The sequence below is a fragment of the Myxocyprinus asiaticus genome, chromosome 11, assembly GCF_019703515.2.
Source record: "Myxocyprinus asiaticus isolate MX2 ecotype Aquarium Trade chromosome 11, UBuf_Myxa_2, whole genome shotgun sequence".
Classification (NCBI taxonomy): Eukaryota; Metazoa; Chordata; class Actinopteri; order Cypriniformes; family Catostomidae; genus Myxocyprinus; species Myxocyprinus asiaticus.
The window spans coordinates 9,102,629-9,121,895 of record NC_059354.1 but is presented as its reverse complement, the minus strand read 5'-3'; the positions used below and the strand labels follow the sequence as shown (position 1 = coordinate 9,121,895).

General features: G+C 37.8%; 2 protein-coding genes across 2 annotated transcripts; both read left to right on the top strand.

The window, feature by feature from the left end:
• Positions 1–1,494: 1,494 nt before the first annotated feature.
• LOC127447783 (acyl-CoA-binding protein-like) lies at positions 1,495–8,616 on the top strand. Its single transcript, XM_051709854.1, has 4 exons — positions 1,495–1,635; positions 7,520–7,637; positions 7,761–7,823; positions 8,314–8,616. The coding sequence occupies exons 1-4, from the start codon at positions 1,627–1,629 to the stop codon at positions 8,385–8,387; spliced, it is 264 nt and encodes an 87-aa protein (XP_051565814.1). The 5' UTR covers positions 1,495–1,626; the 3' UTR covers positions 8,388–8,616.
• LOC127447784 (acyl-CoA-binding protein-like) lies at positions 1,495–15,183 on the top strand. Its single transcript, XM_051709855.1, has 4 exons — positions 1,495–1,635; positions 14,087–14,204; positions 14,328–14,390; positions 14,881–15,183. Exons 1-4 carry the CDS (start codon positions 1,627–1,629, stop codon positions 14,952–14,954), a joined length of 264 nt encoding a protein of 87 aa, XP_051565815.1. The 5' UTR covers positions 1,495–1,626; the 3' UTR covers positions 14,955–15,183.
• Positions 15,184–19,267: the final 4,084 nt, after the last annotated feature.

The following is a 19,267-nucleotide window of genomic DNA, read 5'->3' as shown; positions in this document are numbered from 1 at the left end:
GGAACGGAAAGCTAAAGGCCCCTATTAAACCCATTGTTTTTTAAAAGTGGGGCGAATAGATTTGTTATGAAAAATGTTCAAATTGCGCTTACATTGAATGATCCAAGCACAATGGAGATTTCTTTTATTTTTTTTTTATTTTTTTTATAGAATACTTGAGATGTTATTATGAATGCTAAATGTGATTGAAATCAACAGAAAATGGTTGACTTATTCTGAAGTGGTTATTTTGAATAAGCATCATCTTAATTTATTTCTCAATGTATGTGGCGGTCTCTAAATTATTTGCATAATAGTTGACAAATTTTGCACTGTGACTATTGTCCCTATATTTACACGATGTCAATATAAACACTTCGGGGGCCTTTTACCCCTTGCCACCTTTTTTACAAAACTTAATTGTAATCAAAACAGCCACCTGTTGTCATTTCTTTTCATACTCAAATATTCAATAAAAAGAAATCCCCCCCATTCTGTGATACATTCTCGGACCAGAATAAGGAATAGTTCACCCAAAAATGAAAATTCTCTCATTTACTCACCCTCATGCCATTCCAGATGTGTATGACTTTCTTTCTTCTGCAGAACACAAATGAAGATTTTTAGAAGAATATCTCAGCTCTGTACATCCATACAATGCAAGTGAATGCTGACCAAAATTTTGAAGCTCCAAAAACACATAAAGGAAACAAAAAGTAATCCATAAGACTCCAGTGGCTAAATCAATGTATTCAGTAGCGATATAATAGGTGTGGGTGAGAAACAAAATCCTTTTTTTTTTTACTATAAATTCTCCTCCCTGCTCAGTCAATCTCCACTTTAACTTTCACTTTCTTCTTATTGTGTTTTTGGTGATTCACATACTTCTTGCTTATTGCCCACTACTGGGCAGGGAGAAGAATTTCTAGCAAAAAAAGGACTTAAATATTGATCCGTTTCTCCCCCACACCTACATATCGCTTCTGAAGTCATGGATTTAAACACTGGAGTCATATGGATACTTTTATGATGCCTTTAAGTGCTTTAAGTGTCAGTTTCAGCACCCATTCACTTGCATTGTATGGACCTACAGAACTGAGATATTCTTCTAAAAATCTTCATTTGTGTTCTACAGAGGAAAAAAAAATCATACACTTCTGGGATGGCAAGAGGGTGAGTAAATAATATAATTTTCATTTTTGGGTGAACTATCCCTTTAAGGCATGTCTTTAACCCCTTTGTACTGTATAGCTCTGTCAGCCACCCTGTACCTTTTTTCAAACAAAGGATCAGTTGTTTGTACAAACCATTAAATGCAAATCTACTGACAGAAACCAGAGGACACGTCAGAGTTGCAAAGTGTAACTGTCTGGTTTGATTAAGGGGAATCTCGATATTTGCACAATAGTTTCAATCTGTCATCCCTGGCGTAACCCTGTGGCCCAGTTACAAGAAGCGCGTGTTACAAGAAATTCGCGAAAGTGATTGGACAGGATGGCTCAGTACATGCTGAAGCAGCCAATAAGATGAAAGGGGCGTCATCATGGGCTTGACAGACGACCTTAGGGTACACTCGAGTGTCGTGCTGCCTTCACACAAAGCGGTTTCTGGAGTGCTGCAGTTTAGCCGACGAAAACATCTATAATCATGTCTGAGGTCAGTATTTTAAGCAAAACATTTGTGTTTTCACTTTTGGTCGTGTGCCAAATCTTCTCGTGCTTGCGTAGTAGGCCTATGCGAGGCACAGATAGGTTGTCTCGTTTCCATTTCTGTTATGCGTGTTTAAACTCGACGCTTTTGTTTGATGAGAGAGCTGCTGCAACACGAACCCTTGGATTTTTTTTTTCTTGTCTTAAAGCACAGCGCACGTTATTCATTGATCTCGATCAAGAGCGATCGGCTAAAAGGAGTCCACTGAAAACAACAAAACAAAAAATAATGCTGGAATGAATGAATGTGCATAATACGGTAGTGGTTTGAGCACCGACATTTACACATTGACCGCGTGGGTGTGGCGCGATAGTAAACTTCATTCTATTGTAGGATGTACAGTGAGGGGCCGTTCACATGGGACGCGTTCGTGCGTTCCGTTTTGGCTGTTTCAATATTGTTGCACTATGTAATAGTGCGTCAGGAGACCGTCTCGGATTAAAAAATAAATACATTTCTGTTATCATTTACTCACCCTCATATTGTAGCATCAAAACCCACATTACTTTCTTCACTTCCTGAAAATCCAGAGTTGTTGGTCAGAATGTTAGCCTCAGTCACCATTCACTTTCATTGTATTGAGAGAAAAAATACAGATGCCATAAAAGTGAGTGGTGACCAGTGTTGGGTAAATTATTCAAAGTAATCCACTACAAATTAATAATTTCTCATTGTAATTATATAATTTAAGTCAAAATAAAGTGTACTTATTACTTTCGAGTTACTATCTAAAACACTTAAAGAAATTTTGCTTTTTCTGCTTAATGAGCTCAAAATAGGGTCAACTTTTCGTCGTACACTTTCACACACCCTTCAGCTATCACAGAAACGCAAACTGATGTTCATGTGGACATACATATAATACTTTTAAAATATTTATGTATTATGTTTAACCTAGGGCTGTCAAATGGGTTGAGAAATTAAACTGACTTTTATTTTGATGTTATTTCCATAGTCCACAAGAGGGCGCAATGAATACATGTTAACCATACAGCACCGTGTAAGTTATTGCAAAGAACAGCCCTTGTTTAAAAAAAAAATCCCTTGCATAGAAAATAAAAACAACAATTTTAGTTGATTCGTGTTCATGGGGGGGGGGGGGGGTGTCGTCAGTTCTATGTAACATGGTGTTGTACTGGTGCCACAGTACTACCCCAGACTCGTTTGTTCAATAACAATGGTGATACCACAGTTTTTTTCATTCATTACAGTTGTATGTACAATAGCACTATTCCCAGATAGCAGTGCTATTCTGCTGAACTTGGTGGTGAAGCGGCCTAGACTACGAGCACAGGGGCTGTTCAGACAGACAGGGCGCAATAGAATGGAACAGAACGCGATCTCGAGACACATTTCCAAATTGAACTTCTTTCCTGATAAAGCGTTTTAAAACCCATTGCTTAATCTGAGAAACACTGATAAGAGAGCAAGATGCCACGGCCATAGACCTCCACCTAAGAGGCTGTTCACACAGAACACATTTGCGACCATCCAGTTTACCATTTGTTTTTGTTTTTTTATGTAAACACGCTAGATGAACGTCTCTTTCATAGCATTTTGTTGTTTATTCAATGTCTCTTGCAGGAGCGCTGTGATTTTTAGATGCCATGTCCAGCTAAAAAGAACTTAAACCTTTAAAACGCATCTCGAGACCTGCTTTCTGTAAAACTGTTTTTGTTGCGCTGTATCTATCCTTTTTTTTTTCATTTTGTTATCGTCAGTGCCTCAAAATTTGAATGCACAGTTTTAGCATTCAAATGTGCATTTTCTTTTTTCTTAAATGCAACAAATTTTTGCATTTTTAATTTTACAGCACTAGTGTAACCCAAGTAATATGCTTAACTTAAGTCAGTGACTGTAATCTGATTACAAGAATTAAGTGTAATGTTACACTACTTTTTTGACTAAATGGTTAATTTTGTTTACTATTTACTACTGTCTCTTTACACTCCATTGCGCTCCATCTATCTTAACACTGTGTGAACACCCTCTTACTCAATAAGACTTAGGCTATTTTTTTTTAAAGAGTAGGACATTTTAGAGAAGTAATCAATTCGTTTAACATGCACTTTAGTTCCATAATCTTAGAGCTTGATAAAAAGGGTGAAATGCAGTACATTGATAGTAAGTGGGAAGGAGTGTTAGTTTTTTTTATTTATTTATTTTATGGTATGTTAAGACTAGACGTTAACGATTTTTATCCCAAAAAAATACTTCTGTTAAATGTGTGAGAAATTGCAAGTCTTTCAACGCTCAAATCTGATAAGGTCTTGGTAGCACTGAGGTTTATTGTAGCAGTTTGTGGTTACTGTAGCAGGAAGTTGGATTAGAAGAAGTTGGTCGATGATGAAGAGCTTTGGTGTGCATGACACGTAATTAGGTCAGAGGTAGCAGCATAGTAAAGTGCAAGTATCTGTGTGTGACAGAGAGATGGAGTTTGGCACCATGATTGGAGAACGGCTAAAGCCCATTTGATTTTATGCTGGCTTTTGTGCTGTGCTTACATAATCATGCTCTCTGCCCCCCACCAGCACAATGGAGCTAGACCAAGAATGTAAAATGGCCATGAAAAGAAAGTCCTTTTTGTAAGAACTAAGAATGAGAGCTGGATGAGTACAGAGTTAAAAAGAGTGTTTGGCATCTAACTTTGCTGTTGGCTGCAGAGCGTTTCTCTCAGAGACTGATTGCATTATCCATAGACTTTGACCCATGTGGAATAGAGTGAAACTCTCAAAATCCCATTTATTTTCTCCAAATAGAAATTTAGTTTTAGCAACAATGAAAAATGTATTTTTTAGCCAGAAATAAAGCTTTCTTGACTGACCTACCATGAGCTCTGAGGTTGTTAATCGATGGTAACCGATATCTCGATTTTATAGATTAATCGGTGCCGATCGTTGCTTTTTGGAACCATCAGTTGTTGCCAAATGTCAACACTGTTAGTAGCCAATAGGTTTTGTGTTATTCCTCTGTGTTTGGAGCTGGAAGAGTCTACAGGCAGAGCAGTTTGGTTCTGCAGTATAACAGCATCCTCTAGAGGTGAAATAAATGCAATCACCGACGTCTACTAGGAATTTACTGTATCTAAATCTTTCATTATTGACCATTTTGATCAGTCTTTTTATCCCTTAAAGCAGTGGTTCCCAACCCTGTTCCTGGAGGACCCCAACACTACACATTTGTATATCTCCCTCATCAAATTCAACTCATCAGCTCATTAGTGGAGACTCCAAGACCTGAATTGTAGGGGTGCAATGATCCATCGATCCAATGACCAACGATCCAATGTTATCAATAAACACTTAAAAAAAAAAAAAAATCAAAAAATACATTAAAACATTAATACTCTTATACTAATATCACGTAAGCCACGTCTGTACTCATTTCCATCAGGCGACGAAGCAACCTTATTACATTCATTTGACTTTGAGCGCTAAATATACTTTTCATGTGGGACACGGATGTGCGCAGGGTCTTTGAAGCCAAATTGTGCTCTGCTATCCATGCGCATGCGTCAGTCGAGCTTCCCGCGAAATGTGAGCTCTCGTGACAAACGCAGAGCGGCTCACATGCACGATTCATTCGGGCTTCCATTGATATCGTTGCGCATGTGACCCATTTGAATTGTACATGAGAATTTACTATTTTAAAGCACCATGGAGAAGTTCAGCCATGTGAAACATCTTGAAAATGCTGACATTCTGAACAGCACTAACGAGGGAAAGAGAAACACCTGCTCAGCTCCAGCATCAGTTATAAGACTCTACACATCAACACCCTTACTAACATTTATTCCAGTTAACTGTAACAGAATTTTTCATTACAACTGTGGAAGTTGTAGCACAGATAGTTGGAAACAAGTCATGGGTATGCAAGTACTTTGAATTGGATTAAACTGAAAAATTAGCTGTAATCAAACGAGTGATGATCACATGTGTGTGACTATGTTTTATATTATTTATCTGTATATATTTTTTCAACATCTGAAGTACCTTATTTTGTTGTGCATGTCCCAATGTGGATACAGAGAGCTGAATAAAATAATATCTTGGTTGCATTTGAGGGCAAACAATTTAATTGTGTAAAATAGGCACATAATATAGGAATATCTAATCGCAGCAGACTTTGAGATATCGGATCGCAGGCCAAGAGAATCGATTCAAGATCGCATTGTGACGAAACATCCGATTTACACCCCTACTGAATTGGGTGTGTCAGAAGGGAGATATACAAAATGTGCAGTTTTGAGGGGCCTCCAGGAACAGGGTTGGGAACCACTGCCTTAAAGGGGTAGTTCACCCAAAAATGAAAATTTCTCTTATTAAACACATCTGGGATGAAATGAGGTTATGACTTTCTATTCTGAGAGAAGAACATAAAGGAAGACTTTTAGAAGAATATTTCAGCTCTGTAGGTCCATACAATGTAAGTGAATGGTGATCAGCACTTTAAAGTGCTAAAAAAAAACAAAAAAAAAAACACACAAAGTAAAATTAATCCATATGACTCCAGTGGTTAATGTATTCTAAAAGTGATATGAATGTTTTGGGTGAGAAATGGATCAATATTTAAGTCCTGTTTCACTATAATGGTTTACTTCTGGTCGCTTTCCTGTGCAGGCAAACAGTTCTTCCCCATAAGGGGAATCAGATCACGTTGCCTCTCGTTTGTTGTAAGTGTGCTGGCATGTTCACGCGGGAATTGATGTGATACATCTGGAAGTGCAGCTCGATTTGTTTATAAGAGAACAATGTGCACAAGCTTAATTGGTTTTGCTTTCATTTGAACATTCCCGCGTACTTGTCATGCGAGAGGCAGCGTGAACTGATTCCCCTCAAGGGTGCGCAATGGAGAGCGACAGGAAGTAAACAATTATAGTGAAAAGTTCATAAACGCTTATGAAATCAGGGCACAAGAAAAAAAAAACTACTATTATTGATAGCCACTAAATTCTAATACAATCACATCCAACCACGTCAGACATCATCTTGCACATCAAGAGGCCACGTTACAAAAGAGTAGTTCATCCAGAAATGTGATATTCTTTACAATGTCGCGCCGTGAATGAAATTGTACGGATTTGTAAAATATATGTTTGAGTACATGGCTGACTAACACATTTTTGTACACACACACACTACCGTTCAAAAGTTTAGGGTCATTTATTTATTTATTTTTTATTTTTTTTAACTCCCTGTATAATTTGGGATGAGCAAGGGCAGGAGCAGACTGGGAAGAGAAATCGGCCCTGAATTTTACATAGAAACTGGCCCAAAAGTTGTTACTATGTGGTGCTACTTCGTTTAGTAGCACCACACTGTGGCAAGGTACTGAAACTAGCAAAAAGGTTTCTTTTTTTTCCCTTTCTTGGTATTGCAATATTTCATTTGTACCAGTACCATGCAACTCTACTCCCTACATTCTCAGTCAAGCTATGTATACTGAACAAAAATATAAACGCAACATGCAACAATTTCAAAGATTTTAGTGAGTTACAGTTCATTTAAGGAAATCAGTCAGTTGAAATAAATTCATTAGGCCCTAATCTAATCAATGCGTATGGAAAATTTGTGGGATCTTTTATTTCAGCTCATGAAACATGGGACCAACACTTTACATGTTGCGTTTATATTTTTGTTCGGTGTATTTTGCAGTAGATGCAAATAAATGGTATTTTATACTTCATAATTATGGTCTTGTCAATAGTGTTATATTGTAAAGTCATTTCTGATTCAGTACTGATATTGTATTGAATACAGATTCTGATAGTTGCCTAGAATGTGGTAACATAATGTGAGGTAGTGTTCTGTCTTTTGTTGGTTTTCCTCAGGCTGAGTTTCAAAAAGCGGCAGAGGAGGTCAAACAGCTAAAAGCGAAACCAACAGATGCTGAGATGCTGGAGATTTACAGTCTGTACAAACAGGCCACCGTAGGAGATGTAAACACCGGTGAGCTTTTCCTCCAATCCATAAACCTTCTCACCAGAGTTAAACTGAATAAAGCCCAAGTTTATCAAATTGCAGCACATTAACAATATTGCGTGTGTGTGTGTGTGTGGTGTTTCTTTCCAGCTCGACCTGGCATGTTAGACTTTACTGGGAAGGCCAAATGGGACAGCTGGGAGGCAAAGAAAGGTCAGTTTCTCCTCAGTACCAGCAGATGGCAATAAGATGACATTTTACATGACATTGCAGTATATAAATAAATGGGCATGAAATATTGATTGAGTTGAAATTATTTAATTAGCTTACTTGTAGAGATCACAAAGTGATATGAAAGAACTGGAGCATATAAATAGAAAAGATTACCCGGATGACCAGTCAAATATCCTTTTTAGGATCATTACTCTGAAATATATTCTTTCTGTAATGGGAAAACAAAGCATAAATATTGATGACTCATCTTAGACTCGGAGGCGTATACACTTAATTTTTTCAATAAAATGCTGTCTAGAATAAGAATGTCCCTCTACCTAATGTCACCTGCCAGCGACTAGCAATAGCAAGAAGCAAATCAAGGCTGTGAGGTCAAACCATTGCATAGGGACTTTAACATACTAATCAAAGTGATCTCCAAAAGCAGTGTTTCACTTACTGTGTCTCTTTTTCCTCACCCATTTTTCAGGTATGAGTAAGGAGGATGCTGTGAAAGCATACATTGCTAAGGTTGAGGAGCTGAAGGGGAAGTACGGAATCTAATGAATGGAATCTGCCTTTACCTGTACGGTTTTCCCATCAAATGCCTTATGGCCTCCAGTGTGTCCCCTCTCAATTGTGTTACGGTTACACTGGAGCATGCAGACTCTGTGCTCTGTGTGAGGCACAGTCCTCGCAGGCCAAGAGAAATCGTCCACCAGCAACCATGTAGTGAAAATGGATTCCCCATTCTTTTTAATTAATGCAATGCTATAAAAAAAGTTTTCCAAAACCTATGTGTTTACATTGTGTTTTCTTACAAACAGTGACTACGTTTACATGGACACCAGTAAGCTGTTTATTGCGAGAAAGCTGCTTAAGGCTCGAAATCAGTGTATGCGTTTACATGAGCTGTGTTAGCAGCTCTCTCTTTACTCCCATATACTGTACATGCGGTTCGGCCAGTAAGCAGCTTTCTCCAACGTCATTTACCTCAGATGCTTGTGTTAATAACAAACAAGGCATCCGAAGAAGACTTTGCTATTTTACTGTTATACTGTTATACTGTTACTGTTATATTTCAGAGTTGTTGCTGCGTTCGTTTTCATCACTTTCTATCATGACCTGCAGCTGAATTGCGCTGCAATAGTGGGGTTTCCCTCTTATGTAAAACTCCAGGATTTCCCAATATATGAGCACATATAGGGAACGTGAAGGACAGTTGATTTTACATTGGTGTGTATAAATGGGTAAAGTTTAGTGTATGCACTTTTTCCACTGTACAAACAGAAATGTTGATTTCTTTCCACTGTAATGATTGCTGTTGGGCTCCATCCTATGGTGGTTGTTATCCGGTCTGTTCACGCACATGCGCACTCCTCACAAACCTGTAAGAACGCCTCTTATGCTTGACATGACTACAATAAGCCGCGTTCTCTGGGACAAACCCAGGTGTGTTTAACTGCTTTCTCTTAATCCCTTAAATGGCCTAGGAAACTGGCGTTCTCGTTTCCATGATGTTTCAGAACGCTGCTTGTCGTCAGTTCTATGTAACATGGTGTTGTACTGGTGCCACAGTACTACCCCAGACTCGTTTGTTCAATAACAATGGTGATACCACAGTTTTTTTCATTCATTACAGTTGTATGTACAATAGCACTATTCCCAGATAGCAGTGCTATTCTGCTGAACTTGGTGGTGAAGCGGCCTAGACTACGAGCACAGGGGCTGTTCAGACAGACAGGGCGCAATAGAATGGAACAGAACGCGATCTCGAGACACATTTCCAAATTGAACTTCTTTCCTGATAAAGCGTTTTAAAACCCATTGCTTAATCTGAGAAACACTGATAAGAGAGCAAGATGCCACGGCCATAGACCTCCACCTAAGAGGCTGTTCACACAGAACACATTTGCGACCATCCAGTTTACCATTTGTTTTTGTTTTTTTATGTAAACACGCTAGATGAACGTCTCTTTCATAGCATTTTGTTGTTTATTCAATGTCTCTTGCAGGAGCGCTGTGATTTTTAGATGCCATGTCCAGCTAAAAAGAACTTAAACCTTTAAAACGCATCTCGAGACCTGCTTTCTGTAAAACTGTTTTTGTTGCGCTGTATCTATCCTTTTTTTTTTCATTTTGTTATCGTCAGTGCCTCAAAATTTGAATGCACAGTTTTAGCATTCAAATGTGCATTTTCTTTTTTCTTAAATGCAACAAATTTTTGCATTTTTAATTTTACAGCACTAGTGTAACCCAAGTAATATGCTTAACTTAAGTCAGTGACTGTAATCTGATTACAAGAATTAAGTGTAATGTTACACTACTTTTTTGACTAAATGGTTAATTTTGTTTACTATTTACTACTGTCTCTTTACACTCCATTGCGCTCCATCTATCTTAACACTGTGTGAACACCCTCTTACTCAATAAGACTTAGGCTATTTTTTTTTAAAGAGTAGGACATTTTAGAGAAGTAATCAATTCGTTTAACATGCACTTTAGTTCCATAATCTTAGAGCTTGATAAAAAGGGTGAAATGCAGTACATTGATAGTAAGTGGGAAGGAGTGTTAGTTTTTTTTTTATTTATTTATTTTATGGTATGTTAAGACTAGACGTTAACGATTTTTATCCCAAAAAAATACTTCTGTTAAATGTGTGAGAAATTGCAAGTCTTTCAACGCTCAAATCTGATAAGGTCTTGGTAGCACTGAGGTTTATTGTAGCAGTTTGTGGTTACTGTAGCAGGAAGTTGGATTAGAAGAAGTTGGTCGATGATGAAGAGCTTTGGTGTGCATGACACGTAATTAGGTCAGAGGTAGCAGCATAGTAAAGTGCAAGTATCTGTGTGTGACAGAGAGATGGAGTTTGGCACCATGATTGGAGAACGGCTAAAGCCCATTTGATTTTATGCTGGCTTTTGTGCTGTGCTTACATAATCATGCTCTCTGCCCCCCACCAGCACAATGGAGCTAGACCAAGAATGTAAAATGGCCATGAAAAGAAAGTCCTTTTTGTAAGAACTAAGAATGAGAGCTGGATGAGTACAGAGTTAAAAAGAGTGTTTGGCATCTAACTTTGCTGTTGGCTGCAGAGCGTTTCTCTCAGAGACTGATTGCATTATCCATAGACTTTGACCCATGTGGAATAGAATGAAACTCTCAAAATCCCATTTATTTTCTCCAAATAGAAATTTAGTTTTAGCAACAATGAAAAATGTATTTTTTAGCCAGAAATAAAGCTTTCTTGACTGACCTACCATGAGCTCTGAGGTTGTTAATCGATGGTAACCGATATCTCGATTTTATAGATTAATCGGTGCCGATCGTTGCTTTTTGGAACCATCAGTTGTTGCCAAATGTCAACACTGTTAGTAGCCAATAGGTTTTGTGTTATTCCTCTGTGTTTGGAGCTGGAAGAGTCTACAGGCAGAGCAGTTTGGTTCTGCAGTATAACAGCATCCTCTAGAGGTGAAATAAATGCAATCACCGACGTCTACTAGGAATTTACTGTATCTAAATCTTTCATTATTGACCATTTTGATCAGTCTTTTTATCCCTTAAAGCAGTGGTTCCCAACCCTGTTCCTGGAGGACCCCAACACTACACATTTGTATATCTCCCTCATCAAATTCAACTCATCAGCTCATTAGTGGAGACTCCAAGACCTGAATTGTAGGGGTGCAATGATCCATCGATCCAATGACCAACGATCCAATGTTATCAATAAACACTTAAAAAAAAAAAAAAAAATCAAAAAATACATTAAAACATTAATACTCTTATACTAATATCACGTAAGCCACGTCTGTACTCATTTCCATCAGGCGACGAAGCAACCTTATTACATTCATTTGACTTTGAGCGCTAAATATACTTTTCATGTGGGACACGGATGTGCGCAGGGTCTTTGAAGCCAAATTGTGCTCTGCTATCCATGCGCATGCGTCAGTCGAGCTTCCCGCGAAATGTGAGCTCTCGTGACAAACGCAGAGCGGCTCACATGCACGATTCATTCGGGCTTCCATTGATATCGTTGCGCATGTGACCCATTTGAATTGTACATGAGAATTTACTATTTTAAAGCACCATGGAGAAGTTCAGCCATGTGAAACATCTTGAAAATGCTGACATTCTGAACAGCACTAACGAGGGAAAGAGAAACACCTGCTCAGCTCCAGCATCAGTTATAAGACTCTACACATCAACACCCTTACTAACATTTATTCCAGTTAACTGTAACAGAATTTTTCATTACAACTGTGGAAGTTGTAGCACAGATAGTTGGAAACAAGTCATGGGTATGCAAGTACTTTGAATTGGATTAAACTGAAAAATTAGCTGTAATCAAACGAGTGATGATCACATGTGTGTGACTATGTTTTATATTATTTATCTGTATATATTTTTTCAACATCTGAAGTACCTTATTTTGTTGTGCATGTCCCAATGTGGATACAGAGAGCTGAATAAAATAATATCTTGGTTGCATTTGAGGGCAAACAATTTAATTGTGTAAAATAGGCACATAATATAGGAATATCTAATCGCAGCAGACTTTGAGATATCGGATCGCAGGCCAAGAGAATCGATTCAAGATCGCATTGTGACGAAACATCCGATTTACACCCCTACTGAATTGGGTGTGTCAGAAGGGAGATATACAAAATGTGCAGTTTTGAGGGGCCTCCAGGAACAGGGTTGGGAACCACTGCCTTAAAGGGGTAGTTCACCCAAAAATGAAAATTTCTCTTATTAAACACATCTGGGATGAAATGAGGTTATGACTTTCTATTCTGAGAGAAGAACATAAAGGAAGACTTTTAGAAGAATATTTCAGCTCTGTAGGTCCATACAATGTAAGTGAATGGTGATCAGCACTTTAAAGTGCTAAAAAAAAACAAAAAAAAAACACACAAAGTAAAATTAATCCATATGACTCCAGTGGTTAATGTATTCTAAAAGTGATATGAATGTTTTGGGTGAGAAATGGATCAATATTTAAGTCCTGTTTCACTATAATGGTTTACTTCTGGTCGCTTTCCTGTGCAGGCAAACAGTTCTTCCCCATAAGGGGAATCAGATCACGTTGCCTCTCGTTTGTTGTAAGTGTGCTGGCATGTTCACGCGGGAATTGATGTGATACATCTGGAAGTGCAGCTCGATTTGTTTATAAGAGAACAATGTGCACAAGCTTAATTGGTTTTGCTTTCATTTGAACATTCCCGCGTACTTGTCATGCGAGAGGCAGCGTGAACTGATTCCCCTCAAGGGTGCGCAATGGAGAGCGACAGGAAGTAAACAATTATAGTGAAAAGTTCATAAACGCTTATGAAATCAGGGCACAAGAAAAAAAAAACTACTATTATTGATAGCCACTAAATTCTAATACAATCACATCCAACCACGTCAGACATCATCTTGCACATCAAGAGGCCACGTTACAAAAGAGTAGTTCATCCAGAAATGTGATATTCTTTACAATGTCGCGCCGTGAATGAAATTGTACGGATTTGTAAAATATATGTTTGAGTACATGGCTGACTAACACATTTTTGTACACACACACACTACCGTTCAAAAGTTTAGGGTCATTTATTTATTTATTTTTTATTTTTTTTAACTCCCTGTATAATTTGGGATGAGCAAGGGCAGGAGCAGACTGGGAAGAGAAATCGGCCCTGAATTTTACATAGAAACTGGCCCAAAAGTTGTTACTATGTGGTGCTACTTCGTTTAGTAGCACCACACTGTGGCAAGGTACTGAAACTAGCAAAAAGGTTTCTTTTTTTCCCTTTCTTGGTATTGCAATATTTCATTTGTACCAGTACCATGCAACTCTACTCCCTACATTCTCAGTCAAGCTATGTATACTGAACAAAAATATAAACGCAACATGCAACAATTTCAAAGATTTTAGTGAGTTACAGTTCATTTAAGGAAATCAGTCAGTTGAAATAAATTCATTAGGCCCTAATCTAATCAATGCGTATGGAAAATTTGTGGGATCTTTTATTTCAGCTCATGAAACATGGGACCAACACTTTACATGTTGCGTTTATATTTTTGTTCGGTGTATTTTGCAGTAGATGCAAATAAATGGTATTTTATACTTCATAATTATGGTCTTGTCAATAGTGTTATATTGTAAAGTCATTTCTGATTCAGTACTGATATTGTATTGAATACAGATTCTGATAGTTGCCTAGAATGTGGTAACATAATGTGAGGTAGTGTTCTGTCTTTTGTTGGTTTTCCTCAGGCTGAGTTTCAAAAAGCGGCAGAGGAGGTCAAACAGCTAAAAGCGAAACCAACAGATGCTGAGATGCTGGAGATTTACAGTCTGTACAAACAGGCCACCGTAGGAGATGTAAACACCGGTGAGCTTTTCCTCCAATCCATAAACCTTCTCACCAGAGTTAAACTGAATAAAGCCCAAGTTTATCAAATTGCAGCACATTAACAATATTGCGTGTGTGTGTGTGTGTGTGTTTTCTTTCCAGCTCGACCTGGCATGTTAGACTTTACTGGGAAGGCCAAATGGGACAGCTGGGAGGCAAAGAAAGGTCAGTTTCTCCTCAGTACCAGCAGATGGCAATAAGATGACATTTTACATGACATTGCAGTATATAAATAAATGGGCATGAAATATTGATTGAGTTGAAATTATTTAATTAGCTTACTTGTAGAGATCACAAAGTGATATGAAAGAACTGGAGCATATAAATAGAAAAGATTACCCGGATGACCAGTCAAATATCCTTTTTAGGATCATTACTCTGAAATATATTCTTTCTGTAATGGGAAAACAAAGCATAAATATTGATGACTCATCTTAGACTCGGAGGCGTATACACTTAATTTTTTCAATAAAATGCTGTCTAGAATAAGAATGTCCCTCTACCTAATGTCACCTGCCAGCGACTAGCAATAGCAAGAAGCAAATCAAGGCTGTGAGGTCAAACCATTGCATAGGGACTTTAACATACTAATCAAAGTGATCTCCAAAAGCAGTGTTTCACTTACTGTGTCTCTTTTTCCTCACCCATTTTTCAGGTATGAGTAAGGAGGATGCTGTGAAAGCATACATTGCTAAGGTTGAGGAGCTGAAGGGGAAGTACGGAATCTAATGAATGGAATCTGCCTTTACCTGTACGGTTTTCCCATCAAATGCCTTATGGCCTCCAGTGTGTCCCCTCTCAATTGTGTTACGGTTACACTGGAGCATGCAGACTCTGTGCTCTGTGTGAGGCACAGTCCTCGCAGGCCAAGAGAAATCGTCCACCAGCAACCATGTAGTGAAAATGGATTCCCCATTCTTTTTAATTAATGCAATGCTATAAAAAAAGTTTTCCAAAACCTATGTGTTTACATTGTGTTTTCTTACAAACAGTGACTACGTTTACATGGACACCAGTAAGCTGTTTATTGCGAGAAAGCTGCTTAAGGCTCGAAATCAGTGTATGCGTTTACATGAGCTGTGTTAGCAGCTCTCTCTTTACTCCCATATACTGTACATGCGGTTCGGCCAGTAAGCAGCTTTCTCCAACGTCATTTACCTCAGATGCTTGTGTTAATAACAAACAAGGCATCCGAAGAAGACTTTGCTATTTTACTGTTATACTGTTATACTGTTACTGTTATATTTCAGAGTTGTTGCTGCGTTCGTTTTCATCACTTTCTATCATGACCTGCAGCTGAATTGCGCTGCAATAGTGGGGTTTCCCTCTTATGTAAAACTCCAGGATTTCCCAATATATGAGCACATATAGGGAACGTGAAGGACAGTTGATTTTACATTGGTGTGTATAAATGGGTAAAGTTTAGTGTATGCACTTTTTCCACTGTACAAACAGAAATGTTGATTTCTTTCCACTGTAATGATTGCTGTTGGGCTCCATCCTATGGTGGTTGTTATCCGGTCTGTTCACGCACATGCGCACTCCTCACAAACCTGTAAGAACGCCTCTTATGCTTGACATGACTACAATAAGCCGCGTTCTCTGGGACAAACCCAGGTGTGTTTAACTGCTTTCTCTTAATCCCTTAAATGGCCTAGGAAACTGGCGTTCTCGTTTCCATGATGTTTCAGAACGCTGCTTTCAGCACAATCCCTGAATGCATGTAAACGTGGTCATTAATGATGAAGAAAAATGTATTGTTTGTAAGGAAGTTCTTCAAGTTTTACTTGGAATTTTAAAGTGAAAGATTTATTCTATGGAAATCTAGGCCACGAAAAGTATAAAATATTATATTGGAAATAATGGTGGTGGACCGTGAGTTACAGCTTAGTATCGGGTTGAAACCCCTAACAAATATAAACATAAGACTACAACATTCCTTCATTGTATTCTTTTTTTTTTTTTTTTTTATAAAAATAAACCAAATTAAGGAAAGGTTTAACTGAACACCTTCTGGGGCAAGTGTCTTCTCCACACGGCATCTGATGTCTTTTACCTTAAAGGGATGTTCCGGGTTCAGTACAAGTTAAGCGCAGTTGACAGCTTTTGTTGCATAATGTTGATTACCACAAAATATTCATTTCGACTCGATCCTCCTTTTCTTTAAAAAAAAAAAAAAAAGTCGAGGTTACAGTGAGACACTTTGAAAGTGAATTTTTGGATGGTTCAAAAGCAGAAATGTGAAGCTTATACATTTATAAAAGCATTTACATTAATTCTTATGTTAAAACGTGTGTTATCTGAGCTAGAGTTGTTTAAATCGTCATTTTTACAGTCGTTTTGAGGTTTGTCACATTACATCGTCATGGCAACAAAGATGTAAAATTGGCTGTAACTTTACACAGAAAATGTTAGTAAGCAATTTTATCACACTAAAATCACGTTTACATGCATATTGTTTGTCTTGTGGCTAAACTTTTGAAAAAGTGAGTACTTTAATGTTTTCAGATTGGCCCCCATTCACTTCCATTTAAGTGCCTCACTGTAACACAATTTGTGATTTTTTTTTTGTTGTTTTTTTAAGAAAATGAGGGGCAACTCAAAATAAATGTGTCATCAACATTATGCCACAAATGTTGTCGATTGAGCTTATCTTGTAATGAATATTCCTTTAATCTGGAGAGGGGTTAAAGTTTTGGTTAGAATGCAAATAGACCTTTTTCACACTCTGGGTTTTGGAACGCGCCAAGTAAGCGTTTGCAGGGTAAACTTCAACAGCGGTGAATGGGAGATCACAGCAAATATTATTGTCACTTACCCGTGTGCTCCAAGACCAAAATAAAAAATCCACTATTACAATTGAATGACCTTCCAGAAGAGGAAGAAAATAGAGAGTGGTGGATTAAGACAGTCAGATGGGAGAAGATGCCAAATTTACTGTCACTCTCTCAGCAGCTATAATAGAAACCACCTCGCAGCTGTGGTAATTCATTTTTTTAAACTAATTTCAGGTTAATATAACACAAAACATAATGTTATAAACTTAGGCTGTTTTCACACCTAGTTTGAGCACTCCAAGCACTCTCAGAGTGGTATAAGGTGTATATGTGAACAACCCATGTGGTCTCAGACCCCCCTAAAAGGATCCAAAAGCGAGCCATACTCAGATCACCTCAGGTGGTCCTTTTGTGGTTTGATTGATTTGTGCAATGTGAAAGCGAAGAGGTACCAGTCCGCTTTACATTTTATGACATAAGTACCTCGTGGCTTGCCATACATAGCTGCATTACATACTTAATATGCCAGTCACAATTTACTGTCCACATATGGGAATTTTAGCCAAATATAGAAATACCTGTTGTATTATTTGAGCACCTAAAATGAACGGATAATTTATTACTATTTTTTAAAGCCTTAAGTAATCATATAGTCCCATTTTATTATATAATATAAAAGTTAAATATCAATAAATTGCTACTTAAGGTGTAGATCAGTAAGAAGCATATGTGAACTTTAAGAAGTATGACAATTTGTGTGACAATTGCTTATCATAATAAATCAATTATGCAACTATTTATGAACAATTATTGTCAGCCAAATTTCATTATCGTGACAGCCCTAGCTGCAATGGGGTCTGAGTTCTTAAGGAGCTGTGGTGTGAACAACAAGGGGTATGAGACCATGTCAATGTGAAGAGGACAAAAAAGAAACTGGGTCCTCTTAAGTCCACTTACATTGTGAACACCGTAAGCACTGAGGTCATTTGCGGCTGGTTCCCTTTCTGGTTCATTTTAATCGGAATGGGTTTGGTTCACTTAAAATGTACTAAATGTGAAACCACCCTTACACTCAATATTTAAAAAAAATTATCATAAAAAGTTTGTTAGATTTACGCTGATAAATAAGGCGGAAACAGTCTGATTGTCATCCAGAATGGACTTTGACAACCTTTGCCAAGTCAGTAATACTGATAATAGACAGATTAATTTAACAATCCAGTTTTGCAGGTCAAGAGTTCAGTAAACGTGAACTTTTGTATGCAGCGAACTGGAAAGTTTGCGTTCCCACTCCCACGTTCGGATGCGTTTAAAGTATTAGTTCACCCAAAAATGAAAATTCTCTCATCATTTACTCACCTTCATGCCATCCCAGATGTGTGTGACTTTCTTTCATCTGCTGAACACAAATGACACAATTCAAAGAATACATATTTTAAAGCGTGTGCTGTGTATATATATATATATATATATATATATTGTGGTAGGGCGAAGGACGGGGCCGGGCCGTGATGCTGCACACCTGGCCCCTAATCAGGCTGATCAAGCCCTGGAGGCGGCAGTTCGAGAGAGAGCGTTATGGGCAGCTGCCCTGCATGTGTTTGTCTTTTTGTTTAAGTTTATTATTAAACTATTATTTATATTGACAAGCTGGTTCTCGCCTCCTCCTTTCCATTGAACTTTGTTACATATATGTATTCATTTTTTTTTTAATTTATTATTATTTGTTAAAATTAGAAGCCCTCACAAGTGACATCACATCCTGATCCGATATGTGCTGTCCGAAACATTTTTGCATACTCAAAACATAGTGTGACAGCCCATTTGATCTGAGTAACAGTTAAAGGTGATCTCAGTAAAATGTTAGAACACATGGAAGGGATAATGTACAGTCAGCCACACATTATCATAAAAATAAACCATGAAATTAATTTATTCTGATAGTGAAAGTGTCTGATTACAAGGAATTATTGAGATAAAGCAAATAATATTCTGCTGGTCATGTGATCCTAACGTGGCAGCCCCCACGAGGAGACCCTCTCCATGTAGAATAAAACAGCTTTTATAAGGTTACTGACATGACTGGAGTCTTCATCTCACGTGAGTGCTCATGATTATATTTATGTTTCAAAATAAAATTTCTTTTGGGAGTAAAACTTTTCTAATGAGGATAAACATGACTGAGTGCACCTTTAAAATCATAAATTGTTTTAATATGTATTCCTCTCTAGCAACTATTTTACTTGTTATTTATTGAACCTATTA

What these genes read in the sequence shown, in the direction of transcription:
- LOC127447783 (XM_051709854.1), top strand. An exon ending in CGTAGGAGATGTAAACACCG is followed by an intron (nt 7,638 to 7,760) that starts GTGAGCTTTTCC and finishes GTTTCTTTCCAG; the next exon opens with CTCGACCTGGCATGTTAGAC. An exon ending in CAGCTGGGAGGCAAAGAAAG is followed by an intron (nt 7,824 to 8,313) that starts GTCAGTTTCTCC and finishes CCCATTTTTCAG; the next exon opens with GTATGAGTAAGGAGGATGCT.
- LOC127447784 (XM_051709855.1), top strand. An exon ending in CGTAGGAGATGTAAACACCG is followed by an intron (nt 14,205 to 14,327) that starts GTGAGCTTTTCC and finishes TTTTCTTTCCAG; the next exon opens with CTCGACCTGGCATGTTAGAC. An exon ending in CAGCTGGGAGGCAAAGAAAG is followed by an intron (nt 14,391 to 14,880) that starts GTCAGTTTCTCC and finishes CCCATTTTTCAG; the next exon opens with GTATGAGTAAGGAGGATGCT.